This window comes from Monodelphis domestica, chromosome 7, assembly GCF_027887165.1.
Source record: "Monodelphis domestica isolate mMonDom1 chromosome 7, mMonDom1.pri, whole genome shotgun sequence".
NCBI classification, from domain to species: Eukaryota; Metazoa; Chordata; class Mammalia; order Didelphimorphia; family Didelphidae; genus Monodelphis; species Monodelphis domestica.
Window position 1 is genome coordinate 117,793,728 of NC_077233.1, and position 16,893 is coordinate 117,810,620.

Consider the following 16,893-nt stretch of genomic DNA (forward strand, 5'->3'; position numbering starts at 1 on the left):
ATATGATATATATTTTGGTCACAGACACTCAAGACCATTCAATAAGATTTGGAGCATTCCACACCTATGAAGTCAGAGAGTCTTAGAATAAGAATTATTCTTGTTATCTTCTTATCTCTTTTTATAGAGTTCAAATAGAAACATTCCTGGGGCATCTCATTGTCTTGAAATTGTTTTATTTTATTTTATTTTATTCTATTTATTTTTAATGTTCTGTGATGATTGTGGAAGTGGATAATATGGCTGAGTTTTGTAATTGAAAAAAGTGTTAGGATATAAATTCACCTTCAGCCAAGCTCATTGAAAGCAGTTTTGGATGGGATGGGGGACAAGTAAGTGGCTCAGTGAATGGGGAGTCAGGCCTGGAGTTGGGAGGTCTTGAGTTCACATCTGTCTTCAGACACTTCCTAGCTGTGTGACCCTGGGCAAGTCACTTAATATCAGTTATTTAGCCCTTACTGCTCTTCTGCTTTGGAACCAAGGCATAATATTGATTCTAAGATGAAAGGTAAGGGTTTAAAAAAATGAAAGAAAGCATCTTGGGACAACTCCAGGTGCAGACAAGATAATGGGAATGATGATGATGATGATGATGATAATGATGATAACTGCTATTCATCCTACTCAGTCTTTAGCTTTCTTCTTTGTTATTTTTCCCTTCTATGGAATTATGGTTTTTTTATTTCTGGATGATTCCTAGCATGGACTGTTACCTAGTTACTGTGACAAGGAAATCACTTTAAAAGACTGATATATATTAATTTAAGGTCACCAAGGAATTCAGCTATGTAATTCCTATTGAAAACTCAAGTCAGCCTTCAACCTTTTATAGAGTTTAATTACAAACAGGAAGAAGAAAGGAATTAGAGATATAGAGAGAGAGAGGGAAAGAGAAAGGGGAGAGAAGGGAATAGGGCTTAAATACCCCTTCTGTTTAGGCTGGGCCAAAAGGCCCAAGCCCTTAGATAGCTGAGGCAAAGAAAAGAGATCAGTCCCTATTACTCACATGACCAAAATGGAGAAACAGTCTCAGAGGCCCCCACCTTCAGCTTCCTTCAGAGCAAGCTTCTCAGAGCACCTCTCCAACCACTCAGAGCCAAAACTCTCCAACCAACCACCCCCTCAGTCCTCAGACCCCTCTATCTTTAAGGAAACCATCCAAGTTCCCTCCCCTCAGTTCTCACATCTACCAATCACTGTCCATGTCTTCCCTGTGCCAATGGTGGCTCTGGCTCTAGCTTAACCCAGGACCGCCCAGAGGTCTGTGGCTTTGCACATGTCTGTTGAAGGTCATATTCTCAAATAATTAAATCTTGATCTTTTGCTACAGCCCTTCCTAAATCCTGTTAAATTTTGATCTATGCTGCAGCCCTTCCTAAATCCTGTTAGGACTGAGTAGGGTGGAAATTTTATTTTCCAAGACCTGGTTCTGTCATTCCAAGTATCTCTATTGTATCAATTCTAAAATCAATCATGACTCAAAGAAGTTCCTGTTCTGTGCTTAAGCATAGGTCAAAGCCCTTTCCATTGTTCAGCAAAAGGTTTCTGTCCTAAAGTAATCTTAAGAAGGGAGGAGGAGGAACCTCCCATGCCAATGGGGTTCACATTCCAATAGACTATCACTAAGAAATTTTCCAAGTATGAAATTTCCCAATGGTGAAATTTCCAACATTTATAAGTCTAAGAAATTTTAAGGTTTACATTACTGAACTTTTATTTTGCTGATTGGGTTGCTTTCACCCAAAACAATTATCAAATACATAGATTCCCTTTGTATTTCTGTTTTATATGAAAAGTAAACCTCAATCTAGAAATTTGGCTCTTGTCCCATCAAACTTAGTTACCTGTTAGTAAGCTGTTGGCAAGTACCCAAATATCCCTTTGAGTAACTCTCTGCTCTTTAACCTTTCTCCAAACCTTGTCTCAACAGCCTTATTTATTCCCTTCTTTATGATCATGCTTTCTTTTTCTGTTCTCTTATTTTTATCTACTAAAATATTCACACACAAATAGGCACACAAGTTCAGAACACTAGTTTGAATCAGTCAACAAACAAGTAAAGTAAGAAATCAATCAAAAAGCATTTATGAAGGACCAACTACATGCTAACACTTGGGGCACAAAGACAGAAAAGAGAACATTTCCTGCCCTCTTTATACATATATACATACATACATACATACATACATACACACACACATATATATACACATATGTATATAATTAAAATGTTAAGCTACTGCAGATTTATCCATACTTTACCAATATCTTTTTTCCCTGTAGTAAAAATCCCAAGTTATATGTAGTGGAGAATTACTGTATCTTGGCAGTAGTCTGTGATATTGTTAGATAGGATGAATCCCTCTTTTGTGATCCATTTTGCATCAAATGATTTATGCCTTACAGTCTCAATCATTATGACAGCACAGCTAAGTCTATATCTTCATGTTCTCGGTCCATATGGAAGTTGAGGAGGCAAAATTGGTCAAGGCTCAACAATGTTGCCACTACTTGGCTTTTACCTCAGGAAGGAAGGAAGGGTTTATTAAGTGGCTACTGTGTGGCAGGCACTATGCTAAGTGCTTTACAAATATTATCCCATTTGATCCTCACAGTTAACCCTGAGAGGCGGGTGCTATTACCATCTTCATTTTATAGGTAAGAAAACTGAGGTGGAGATGAGTCACATAGTAGTAAGTGTCTGAGGACATGAATTGAGGTATTTCTTACTCTAGGACCAGCCCTATCCATTGTACCATCTAGCTGCCTCCAAGACATTCATCAGGTAGAAACTGTGTCCTTGAATACTTAGGGGTGATTTCTTGCCTGTTACTTTTAAAATAATTTTCTTCATCATATATGGAAGGGAGGAAGGGAAAGAGGAAGGGAAGATTATGTGTTTTAAATATGAGTTACAGTTTCTAAGAATGGAGAAGAAAATGGATATTTTGTTTTCCTTAGACTATTTGATAAAGTTAAATTATTGAAGTTAAATGGATAAGTGGGTATACAATTTATTTTGATGCAGCTGTGCAATGTGATAAAGCATGGAATAGTGAAACTCAAAGTGAAAAAGCAAATCCTCAGCTCAAAATTCTTTGATATTTTAAGAAATTCTGTGTAATCATGAATATATATGCGTGTGTATACACACACACACACACACACACACACACACACATATATATATATATATATATTTAGGATTGGATTATGGCCAAATCCATTTTTATAAATATAATTTCTTGGGGTTTGTGTTAATCTTGAAGCTAATCCCTTAAATATGTGGAGGTGACTTTGGGTTCTCAAAGCTATACCAGTCAATTTCTCTAAATCAGCAAGAGCTTCACTTAGGAACCAGCAATGTATTTTGTGTCTGTAGTCTGGGCAGGCACCTCATTGAGTGTGGAGAGGCTGATGGTTTATTACCAGATGCTGAATGAACTATGATATAACATAACTTAAAAAAGGAGTTTATAAAGTCAGGGATGGTGATCCACATTAGCGAAGGGAGAGAGCCCATGATTTAAATATAGTTCTATTTCCACTGCCAATTTTTTTACATGGCAAACATGTGCAAGTTGCAGATATGTATCTATAAAATAATGAAAAAATATTTCAGACTTCTCTCCCTAGATGAATGAGTCAGACTAGATAACCTCTAAAGTTCTTTCTAGCTCTGAATATTTGACTCTCTTATCTGATATTTGAAATGACCATTTTTTATCTATAATATACTCAAGTATTTTATTATGTTCCTCCCACTTTACAACTTCTCCACTTGTTTCCAGTGCACACACATGTGCATACACACATGCATGCACACATGCATGCATACGTGCATACATACATACATACATACATACATACATACATACATACATACATACATTCACTCACTCTTCTCTCACCTTATACGTCACTCTCTTTACCCCAATACTTTTCAACCCAGTGGTACTGGCCTCTTGCTCTTTCTTCCACAAGATGCTTCATCTCCCAACTCCAGGCATTTTTACTTCCTGTCCCCTATGCATAGTGTTCTTCCTCCTCATTTCCATTGCTCGGTTTTCCTGGATTCCTTCAAATCCCAGGTAAAATCTCATTTTCTTTAGGGTGCCTTTATCCCTCTTAATTCTAGAGCCTCTTAACTTTTGATCATTTACAATTTATCCTTTATTTGACTTGTTTGTGCATATTGGTTTGTTTTCTTTGCTTTTTAGATTGATAGCTTCATGAGGACAGGGATTGTCTTTTGTCATTCTTTGTAATCCTGTTCCTTGTACAATGCCTACATTATAGTAGATGCTTAATAAATGTTTATTGGCAGACTGGCCAATGTGATATTACCTTGCTCATCCATTTTTGTTCCTTTGCATAGGCTGTCCTCCATTTTTGGAATGTCCTCCAACATTGCCATTATCTCTGAAAATCTCTGATTTTCTTTGGAGAAAATTAGAGGACTTTCCTGACTTCCCCCTTCAGACACTAGTGTCTCCCTAAATAATCTTATGTTTATTTTATACCAAATTTTTGTTGATGCTTATATATTTTTACATGTTGTTTCTCCCTTAATAAAGCTCCTTGAGTTCAGGGTTGTATAATTTTGACTTTGTGTCCACTAAGCTTAGTGCTTGGCATTTAAAAGCTGCTGTGAATAAGTGATTGTGTACTTTCTTGTTTGATATCTGTATGTGCATGGAATATCTTTATGTATGCCATGATTGATGATGTGGAGGCTGGCCCTAGCTTTTAAGAGGCTATATCAGCGGAGCACACTTTCTGTTAGTTCCTGTCAAGTTGTCAGGTATAGATGCTTGACGATACTATGTCTCTTATGGAAGAACTATTCTAGCTAACTTCACAATAGTTTCATTCTAGGAGGATGGCCATTGAGTAGTGAATTTTTTTGGCCACAATAGTTCACATAGATGTTCTAGCAATGTGAAGAAGCATTATAATCTCTGCCAGTATAGAGAGAACCCTCACTGATAAAATCATGGCTCCTTGAATATTGAAGAAGAATGTGTGTTATATATGTGAGTATGCAGATATGTGGGTTTTCCATGTATTTCTGTCCCAATATGAGTTTACATAAGGCAATGACTTCTTTATAGTTACGCAGGTCATCAGACTTGAATCATTAAACTCTTACCTACATGTGTTTATATTTTTTGTCTTTAACTCAAGCAGTTTACAGTGGCTTAAAGATGACCGAAGATCTAAAAATTGTTCAGTGTTATAGTATATAAAAATTTCAAAATAAAAAAAATCACTAATTCATATAAATTTTTTTTTTCATTTTGGAATTGTTTTTGGCTTTAACAATGGAATTTAAAAGGGAATTAATTGAATTTACCTTTTTGGTTTAACCATTATAGATTTGTTTTTAAATAGTAAACAATTGTAAACATGGGTACAAATTCCTCTGATCTAGAGAAATTCATTTTGTGTCATGGTAAATATCTGATACTCCTTTGTATTGTTACTTGGGTATATGTTATCAACCAATCAATCAACAAGCATTTATTAAGGGATTACTATGTGCAGGAACTGTGATAGGTGCTGAGTATTCAAATATAAATAAAAGGAAATAATCTCTTTCTTTTAGCACTTCTTAAAGTGTTATCTCCTCTGCTAAACAGGGGGATAAGCTTTTTAAGGAAGACTGCCCTATATATTATTGTATATATTATATTATTTTATATTGTATCTTTAATAATACTTAGCAACATATTTGTTGAAACAAGAGACATACCATTATGCCTCATCTGACTGACTTCCTTTTCTCTCAGGTGGATGGTACAGACCTGCAGGGCTTTACAAACCAACAAGCAGTAGAGCTTTTACGGAACACAGGACAAACTGTGCGATTGGCGTTGATGAGAAAAATGACTAAAACAGAGACCCAGATTAGGTCCGATGAGGATTTAGGCACCCCTGTTACAAAAGACATTGTTCTGTCTGCTCCAGAGGCTAATATAAGCAAAGGTAAACCTGCGTTCATTATGATATCATTTAAAGGCTAGGCTTAAACAAAATAAATAAGCAATACATTTCCCATACCTTCTTTTTTTCTTCTCAAATCCTATTATTATGCTTTAGCATGGTTTGGAGGTAGTTATGGATTCTCAAAGCTAAAAGTTCATAAATATTGGTAGATAAAATATAGTAGAAGCTAAAAAGGCTTTCAGAATGTCCCTGGTAACACAAATGCCACCTAAAGAAAGACTATTGACCTAAGTGTAGAAAGGTACAATATCAGAAGATTAACCATCAAATGGTGCATTTTTGACTGGAGCAGCTCATGAATTTATCTGTGAAGGTGTGCAAAGTTTATTGATCTCTTTGGGGAGAGAATATCTATACAGATGAAATAATGTGTCTTGTGGTTTTGACATTAAAGAAGTGATATATTTTTTCCATTTAGACTATCAAGCATATAAGAAACAGTGAGGGATACTGTATTGGAGAGATTTATGATCAGTCTCCAGCTTTGACATAATGTTTTTGTGACCCTGGGCAATAGGCAATATGTCATGGAGATTAGAATGGTAGAATTGGAGTCAGAAAAATTTCTGTTTGAATCCCTCCTTAGATACCTAATAGCATATGACCCTGGAAAATTAACTTAACTTTCTTCTGCCTCTATTTATCTATCTGAAAAATGGGGATCATAATTGCTTCTGCCTTACACAATTGTTTAGAAGACCAAATGTTAAGAATTTACCAACTAAGAAACAGTCATTAAACATTTTTAAGCCCCTTGAAAAACTACTATGTTTTTAGCCAGTGCTAAGCACTGAGGATAAAAAAAGAAAGGCAAAATGCAGTTCCTGCCCTCAAGGAGCTTAAAATCTAATGGGTGAAGATAACATGTAAAAAGAAGCAGGAAAAGTGGTGAAGCAAGGCAGAGTGAAGACAAGTACCTAGCATAGACACATGAAGTTCTGCAGCCAGGTGGGAAATGATGAGGTGTCTGCCTTGGACTCTCATTAAATAGAGGATCTATGAGGGATATGGGGTACTTTGAAGTATGCATTTCAGAACTGATAAGATCTTTTAGGAGGATGAGTTTATGGAGACAGTGGTAAATTCCAGGTGAGCAGCCAGGTGGGAAGTGAAACAATATGTCATTCTTATCTATTATTATACAATTATATGCTATTATAGTTAATAGAGTTATAAAAGGGAAGTTGGGAAAGTATGAAAGGGTATGAATACATAATAGAAATTCCTTGAAACATAGTGAGGTAGTTGACTATAAAGACAGAGTGATGATGGCTTCCACTTGTGAAGGTTTGTTTATTTATAGCCTGTAGTAAAAGTCTATAGTGTCTCATTGTGTTTAGATATGTCTTTGTGTCTTCAAAGGCTAGGATAGTAGAGCACAATCTTTTTTTTAGCCTTTTTCAATATTGTTCCTCTTCTTGCACTCTACAAACTAGCCAAATGGCTATTCTCTGATATCTCTCTGCCTTCTTTCATCTCCTTATATTCATGCAGCCCATCCATCAGATCTAGGATGTGTATCATTTTACTCCCTACTTGTTGATGTCCTTTTCTTCCTTGAAGAAATAGCTAAGTGTCTCTCTGGTATCTTCCGAATCTTCCTCAATCTGAATTTTTTCTTTATTTTTTTTGTCTCTTATCATTCTTTGTATCACGGGTATTTGTGTGTATATTACTTATGTGTATATATCTGTGTTGGTATATATGAATATGTTTGTGGTATATATGTAGGTATATGTGTATAAACCTTCCTCCAGTGGATGGTAAGCTGGAAAAAGACTGTCATTTTCATTTTTGTATCCCTAATACCTAGAAGAGTATGTTGCGTGATTTTTCTAACCACAGATCCACAAAAGATAAGCAAAATATCCAAGCCATAAAGAAAGATTATTGGGGGGCGTGGCAGTCCCACAACAAAGCCAGAACCCTGGTCATGACCAGAGGTCCCCGAGCACTCCAAGACTTTCCTTTATACCCCAAAGAATTAGAATTAGACAACTTTTATGCCAGTACAAAAATAGTACAAAATAATCATATCCCTCAAAGAATAGAGACACCCAGAAGCAATACTCATTGCTTAGGTCAGCCAAGTAGTGCTCCTTATTTGTCCAAAGGTTAGGTCAGCTAGGAAGCACCCCTTATTTGGTGAAAGAAATCTTTGGACCATGACTTAAGAATCCCTTGATGAAAAGGAGGGGAAGCAGTGATGCCTGGGCTCAGAGTGGGTGGGGATGAGTGGTACCAGGTTCTGAACTAAAGGATCACAATTGAGGGTGCCTGATATAGCAACTTTGAAGGGTGAGGATGACACTAAGGTCTATGCAAAAAGCAGTTATTTCCTTAATGCAAAACCCTAATACTTATACCAGAATATTCACAAAAGCCTGCTAAAAAATTATGCTAACTAAGAATTACAATGATGATTCTGTCAAGATTACTGATAACATTAAAACATTAAAATCTAATCTTCATACAAGGAGGTAGGGAGATTTTTCCCTCACAAATTATTTGCACAAAATAATTACTTATAAAATGTTTCCTGAATTGACTTTGTTGTTGAAGAATATCTGTATTATGATTGTATTTAAAGGACAAAACTAAATATATTCCTTATTTTAGAAGATAGTGACAAGGATGAAGTTTCCCCAACAGTGGAGACAAATAACATGTTGCAAATTGGAGAAGCTGAAAAGCACCCAGATCCAGGTTAGTTAATGTTGTGTGTGATTTTTTAAGAGAATAAGTAATTTTAATTTACTTTAAACATAAATATAATAGATAGAGGGTATGAATACCTAATTGATTTTGTGATTGTTTTCTGCTTTGTTAAGCTTACATCCTTGTAGATCAGTGTGCACAAGGGAACTTTGGACTTCAGGCAATTCTGTTGACACTTGAACAATGGTCTTTTACATTGGCAAATGCTTAGTTAAGGATCTGCTTTGGTCAAAGTCCTACTTCACAATCACTTACTGACCAAATGGTAGAAATTAGGGCGAGCAGACATAAGAGTTATATCCTGAAATTTCCAGATAAACTCTAGAGAATCTTAATTTCAACAAGTCCTTTACAATTAAACTATCTGAATTACTAGGAAATAGTACTTAGGTCTCTGCACTCATAGCCCAGTGCTCAATGCTCTTTTGGGGCTTCTTATATGTAGAATATAATATTATATCAAATATAATTTACAGAATATGAGCTGTATATTCCATACTGCCTTTGTTTTTAGGATTGCATAAAACTGAGAGAAAAGCATAACATTTTTCTTAGGGAGCAGCCTTCTTGAATCAATGAGGCTTATATTTTAAGGGTTTCACATGTTTTGGAACAGGAGGGTCCATGATAATACGACATGAATGTATTTCAGAGCCCTAGTTAGCATCAATGAGCCTGTGACTAGGTTACTTTGCCAAATGATAATCCTTGGGGGTAGCCTAGAAGGATCCAGGCTGCTTCTAGAACAGCTTAAAGGACTCAATTCATATCCTAGTTTTGGAATTATGTTGGAGTGGATAATCTTAGATTGTGGACCATCTCTCTTTGGAAATTTTTAGATTGTTACTGTTTTCTCTAATACGAGAAACAAGATAGAATTTTATTTTGTGTTTGTTTGATAACATCTTTATAATGCCTTGTTCATATGATTACTTGGTACCACTATACTTCCAGAAACTTAAAAATTTCCTTCCCCGAAAGATCATTTAAGAACAATTCCTCAGATATTTCTTAGCCACTTTTAACTTTCTTTTTAGCTTGTTTTTAAATATATCTTCACTATCTTTTACTTTTCCCAGTGTTCCCTTTCTCCTCTTATAGAGCCAATCCCATATAACAGATTTTTTTAAAAGAAAAAGATTTTTGGGGTCATCTGGGTAACTCAGTGGATTGAGATTCAGACCTAGTGATGGGAGGTCCTGGGTTCAAAACTGGTCTCAGACACTTCCTAGCTGTGTGACCCTGGGCAAGTCCCTTAGCCCCCATTGCCTAGCCCTTACCACTCTTCTGTCTTGGAACCAATACACAATATTGATTCTAAGACAGAAGGTAAGGGTTTAAGCCAATGGTCTTTAATGGTCTTGAGTGGCCCTAAATGTTTCTTTGAAATTAGAGGGAATTATGAAGGGTGGGAGAGAGGAGCAGTTTGCAAGAAATCTTTTAAATAATAGACCAGTTTCTAAACTCATACTACATCAAAACGTATAAGGAATCCAAAGTAAGGGGAGTGATCAACAGAGAGATGTTAAGTGTGTGAATCTGTCTGTTAACAGGCACTATTAAACTGCTATCACTATTAACCAGGTATTGTCTAAGACATTGAATACACAGATAAAAAAAAGTGAGATAACTCTTGCCTTTAAGAAGTTATATTCAATTGAATCAAGAAAAGCTTCTCAAAGAAATTGGAGACTTGAGCTGGGTCTCAGGATGACATGACAGTTGGTTGCTAGAAAGAAGGGAAGAGGATATTATGGGGAATAGCATGGGAAAAGATATAACCAGGCATGAGTGGGATGCGAACAGGTTTATGATGAGACTAATTTAAAGGGAGAACATTTTAGTCAATGAGTTCACTTTTTAACAAAGTTCAAGATGTGAAAAATGTTATACTCTATTAAATAATGGCTTTAATTATTCTAGACTATCAGCTACCAGAAGAAGTAGAAGTTGATGAAGGACAGCTTCAGGAAACAAAACTACTGAATAAATGGCAAAGGATTATGGGCCTTAATTATGAAATCGTGGTATGTTAACCTTTATGTCCTGATTTTAGTATTATTTTTGAATACATAATCTGGTCAATTTGACCAGCAGAGTTATTATTTTAATAAAGATTTAATATTCCATTTATACATGAGGAAATGCAAAGGGCTGGAGAATTATTTGAGCAATATAGCATTCTTTATATTAACAATAATAATCCATTATTGTCCTTTGTAATTTGGTCTCAATCCAGTGGTAACTATCTGGCCTTTTGGGAAGACTAAAATTTCTAGTGCTGATCTGGGCTCTGGAGTCAGTTTCTTTTTAAAAGCCAGACCGAAAACAAGAAAATAAAATAAATAGAAGGAGAAAGTAAGGATGTAATAAATTTATCCTATACCTAAAGTTTTCAAATTCACATAATTTATCAATTTTTCAAACTTTGATTAGTACAAAGGGCATGTTCTCACAGTAAATGGTTTATGTAGGTTTCATAACTATGGATTTTACTTTTTATTTTTCCAATGTCAGAGTGACATGGAGATTTTTTTACTTGACTTTGCTTAACTATAATGTCCTTAGGGTTTGGGAAGGAACCATCAGGTGTTAGGTTGGATGAGACTCTAGGTAGGATTTTAATTCCTATAGATTAAAGGAAAATTGGATCACAGTGGCAAAGAAAACTCTAGTTATATGGCACATAATTAATTACAAAGCACTTTCAAGACTTTTCTCTGAAACGTTTATAGTAGTCACCTAGACAAAAATAAGTGCTATGAAGGCAGTGGGATGCAATGGAAATAATGTTGGATTTGGAGTTATTAGACTTAAATTCCCACTTGTACAAACATGTTCAATCCATTTCACTTCTTGAGTATCATTTTTCTCATCTATAAAATACAGTTACTGGACTTGTTGATTTCTAAGGTCTCTTGTTATTCTAGAGTCCTTGAGTTTTATAAGTAGTGCTTTAATTTCTGATTATGTGTCTCTATGGAAAAAATAAAGAAAAGATTGCATTAGCTTTTGTTAATTAAAAATATATATCTCCAGCAAGGAGGGAATCTCCTGGAAATGTAGAGTCTACTTATATGACATGGATGCTTTCCCATAGTTATTTAAGAATAAAGTTAGTCCCCTGGTCTAACCATCATAGCATAGATACCCAGCCAGAAAAAGAATTTAAGGACCCTATTTGCCTTCTTGCCACTGTGATTCTGGATTCAATTTCCTGACTCTATGTCATTGATATAAGAACTATATAATAGAGATTACACTAGACCTTGTTCTAGGTTTTGAGAATATGCTGAACAGTCTTGAGCCTATCTAGCATTAACTCTCTAACTTTGGGCAGGTCACCTAACCTGTTTTGGGTTTAGCTAATTCATTTTTATAATTATAGATTTAGACTATATCGATTAGATAATCTTTAGTTCTTAAATTTTATAATTTTATCCATTGTACACTAATAATATTACAGTAGCCAAAGTAATGAAATATTCTCAATAATTAATTGGCAAGAGTGCATAGTTCAGAGGGGACCAGCTTTGGGCTCAGAAGGACCTGGATTAGTCTATTGCTATTGACTAGCACATAATTATTGAATGTATATAGAGAAATCATTTAATGTCTCAGTTTACTATGGGTCTTATGATTATTTTTAAGTAATAGATAATTTGCTGATCTGTAAAGAGTTTCATATATTATTCATGTGGTAATTTTCTCTCTTATTCCCAATCATGTGAATAGACTATTTGTGATGTTTCACTGGAAAAAGAATGCATTTGAGTTTCTGTTTATCTTTGTGGGGCATTTTTTTCTAGTTTCAATAATACTGATTTTAGTGATGGAGCACAAGGAACTTTTGACAGTCCTCTAGTTCTATATTTGATAAAGTCTGTTTCTAATATGTCAGGCCTTTTTCTCTCTTTCTTTCCAATTCCATTAATTTGTGACACTTTGGGAATACCTTTCATCTGCCCAAGGCTTTGTTACTAATAGCAGTGATTCTCAAAAGAGTGACATAGAAGGTTATACTTGGCCACTGTCAACTTCCATTGACATTGGAACTTGGAGCTAAGATTAATTCCAGAACATTATGTGCATCAATGATCTTTCCAATAGTAGTTCAATAATTTCTGCAGCATTCTGATAACTTTCTGTTTTTTGGTCTGTCTGTTTCCTTCCCTCCCTCCCTCTCTTTCTCTTCCTCTGTCTCTCTAAAAATATATGTATAACATATATCAATGTCTTATTATTAGTTATTAATCAGTTATTATATTACATAATTGTAACTGGTACCTTTTGCTATTACACCACAGTCATTTTTAGGGGACAGACTAAAAATATAAATGGTTTCCCTCTTTTTAGGTTGCTCACATGAACAAATTCAGTGAGAGCAGTGGGTTGGGAATAAGCTTGGAAGCAACTGTGGGACATCATTTCATCAGATCTGTTCTACCTGAAGGGCCTGTTGGACACAGTGGGAAACTCTTCAGTGGAGATGAGCTACTAGAAGTAAGAAATTGTTTCTATTTCTTTCTTTTAAATAAATTTGTGGAAAAAAAGCAGTAGTGGATCCCTTTTCAAGTATGTATTGAACAGAGTAATAAAAATAATGAGTAGTATTTATATTGTGATTTTCAGAATGCTGTACAAAATATAATTTCATTTGATCTTCACAAAAACCTTTTGAGATAGGTGAGCCACTTTTGACCACATGATGAAGAAACATATTGAGAGAATTTAAGCGATTTACTTAATGTTATATACAGTTAGTTATTATCCAAGGCAGAATTTGAACTCAGGTTTTCCTCAAGTCCTTTTCTATACTTGTGTCACTTAACTATCCTCAGAATTACCTCTGAGATTCTCTAAATTTATAATTCTTTAAGACTTTTAGAATACAATGTTGCATTACCCAGGTCATAAGTTAAAATGGGCACATTAAGAACTGAACTTCAAAAATCCTAAAAAAATATATACAAAGATCTAGATAATGTATCTACTCATTTTGTGAACTAAATTAATAAACTTTTTGTACCTCTGCCCCTTCTTATCCTTTCTTTCCTAAATCTACTTTCTTTTTGCCTCCCAACTTTCTCTTTTATAGATATAATTTAATTTAGAGAGTACTTGTGTAGTCTCTTTATTAACAATTGTATCCCGGACCTTGAACAAATCATTTCAACTCTCTGGGCTTGTTTCCTCATATGTACAGTGAAGGGGTTGTGCCAAATGATTTCTAAGATCCTTTTCAACCTGTTGTCTTCTGATAATTTCTATGGTCTTCCTTTTGGTTTTGAAATTCTTAATCTGGCAAACTAAATGTGAATAAAAGAGAGGAAAGAGCTGATGATTTTATAGTATAGCTTCTCCCTTTGACTTTTTCTTTTGTGATGACATGTTACCTCTCAGGAGGTTAAATCAATCAAAGAATCTTTTGATGTTCTTTTGTATGTGAATTTGAAACAGACTGCAATGTGCCAACCTGGACCAAACTAACTCTTGATTAGGAGAAAGCAGTTGTGAACAATTTCTAATCATCATAGATTTTGCACAAATATGAAATCATATTTGAACAAATGTTGTATGTAAGATACAAGGAAGTAGCACTTAATTTGTGAAATTGTATGCTTTATTTGATGTTGGAACATGTTTTTCCATTGCCCTTTGTGACACATCTATATCTTTTTTTTTTCCTTTTCGACAGGTAAATGGAATAACTTTGCTTGGTGAAAATCACAAGGATGTGGTGAATATTTTAAAAGAACTACCCATAAAAGTAACAATGGTCTGCTGTCGTCCACTTGCTTTACCTGCTAACCATGATGGGTTGGATGGATTGAATCTCTCTGATATCCATTTAACTGAAAAGGTATTCTCCTTATTCTCATTTGGCTAATAGCTATTTCACATGATTCAAAGTCTAACAGAGTACATAGTAAACTCTTAAATGCTTATAGAGTTGAATTCTTGATTGTGTGGTTCGAGTTTTGAGTTGTTATATATACTTATAATTTATCCTATTAATATGTCTTATACTGTAGAATGTATATACACATATATTTAAAATATGGAAAATTGTACTCAAGCCATTAATATTTAAAAGTTCCTATATTATCAATAATACCCTTTTCCTTTATATATATTCTACTCCTTCAGGAAATGTAAGGGGGCAGTTAGGTGGCTAAGTGAATAGAAAGCTAAGACTGGAGAGGTCCTGGGTTCAAATCTATCTTTAGACACTTAGCATTGTGACCATGGACAAACTACTTAATTCTAACTGCCTAATCCTTACCACTCTTCAGCCTTGGAATTGAAACAATATCAATTCTGTAGCAGAAGGAAAGAGTTTCTCTCTCTATTTTAATACATATAAAATTTATTTTTTAAAAAAGTTGCAAGTGAAACAGTAAAAATGGGAAATTACAGTAATTTAATGCTTTTCCCCCCATATAATGCACAAGTATGAAAAGCACTTTTACATATATATTCACATTCTATATGAATGCTCAATGACAGCCAAATCCACTTTTGGTTAAACCATTTATGGTTCATACATACTTGTACATACTTGCAATCTTTATATTATAGTATGTATAGACATTTATATGGTGGTTTTGTTGTAGTTTTTACTAATCTTTTTTTAGGTATTGGGAGGGAAAATGTTAAATCATCCATAACATTTAATTTTAGAAGGAAAAATTTTTTAAAAAAGAAAGAAAAAAGTAAGAAAATAGAAATGATGTATTCTTTAGGAGAGATTAAAAACAATTTTTAAAAGTAAAAGATAGAGACTATGTGATTTGTGTTATAATTTGCTCTTCCTTTAAGTAGTATCTAAAAGGAGAAAATACATTTTGGATATTTCTCCTGTAGAGATTATATAAAACATTTTGAAGAGTATTCAGCAAAAGAGGGAAGCTTCAGAAGACCTGCACTTAGAGCTGTGTACTGATACTGAAGTTGTATTAGACATTTTGAAGTCAAAGTACCAGTCTGGCATTGGTCAGAGGACTAGACTGCCACTTACTTACCTGTTGAATTATGGAAAAGCCAATCAACTTCTCTAAGCCTCATTTTCTTTATCAGTAAAATAAAGGGGTTTGACTAGATGATAACAAAAATCCAGCTCATCTATATAACTGATTCTACACTTGAGAATTGCAGTGGCATCTACCTAGAGGAAGACTTCTTATACTTGAGGTTGATTCTTTGTGGAGTATCTTTGGGAGAATATAGACAGCAATCACATAGAATGATAATATATGGGTAAGTTCATGTCTGAACTAAATGAAGGAATAATGCCCATCAAGGAGATCATAGATCATTGAAGCACTGAAATATTATTGAACTAATATTAAATCAAAACTATAATTTTACTGTGGATTAGTAAAATGATGCCACAAAACAAAATAGCTTTTAAAAATTATTTTCCATGTGGTTTATATCTTATGTACCAATCTAGTTTCTACTGAATTATTTTGTGCCTTAAAATGTCATTAAACTCATTACATCTTTAATAATTAATATCTTATAGTTTTATCCCTCTTAAAACACTTTGGATTATTTTTATTAATTGTTCTCATGATTCTTAAAATTCCAAAATATTAGCTTACCTATTAGTGACTTTTTTCTAGGTTTTTTCCCTATTTTTTAAGGCTTGGGTTTTCCCTTTTCCTGTGGGTACAATGTATCTCTTGATCTTATGTCTCTGAAATAAGAGCCCTCTCTTCTTTTCTCTAGCCTCATGTAGACCTCGGTGAATTCATTGGATCGTCAGAGACAGAGGATACTGCTTTCAATGTGACTGATATGGGTCAGAATACAGAAGAGGTGCAAGGATCATCATTGGCAATGTGGGAAACCAGCATTCAGCATATTGAGCTGGAAAAGGGGAGCATAGGACTTGGTTTTAGCATATTAGACTATCAGGTAACATATACTCATTTCAACAGAATCAGTCTGCTTTTTTGAAGGTAATTTCCAAGATCAAATTATATCTTTGAGACCAAAGAGAAGCTAAAAGTATATATTATTCTGTTATGTTCTATAGCTGGTTGCAATTTTAAGTTTTCTTTCTGTTAATATTTTCAAATAGTAGCTGTATTATTATTCACTAGTATTTTTCTCTAAAAGATTTTCTCTTAACAGGAGGGAATAACAATGAAATAATAA

At 34.4% G+C, this 16,893-nt stretch overlaps 1 protein-coding gene across 50 annotated transcripts in view; it reads left to right on the forward strand.

Annotated features, from left to right (window-relative positions):
* MPDZ (multiple PDZ domain crumbs cell polarity complex component) overlaps positions 1-16,893 on the forward strand; it is a 229,323-nt gene that overhangs the window by 80,132 nt on the left and 132,298 nt on the right. For 37 of the 50 annotated variants that reach the window (XM_056805373.1, XM_056805384.1, XM_056805378.1 and 34 more), the window contains exons 11-16: positions 5,793-5,988; positions 8,629-8,715; positions 10,651-10,754; positions 13,084-13,230; positions 14,426-14,590; positions 16,462-16,650. In XM_056805373.1, coding sequence (XP_056661351.1) covers positions 5,793-5,988; positions 8,629-8,715; positions 10,651-10,754; positions 13,084-13,230; positions 14,426-14,590; positions 16,462-16,650 — 888 coding nt within the window. The remainder of the gene's footprint in view (positions 1-5,792; positions 5,989-8,628; positions 8,716-10,650; positions 10,755-13,083; positions 13,231-14,425; positions 14,591-16,461; positions 16,651-16,893) is intronic. The other 13 variants (XM_056805400.1, XM_056805390.1, XM_056805394.1 and 10 more) reach the window with 1 other exon arrangement.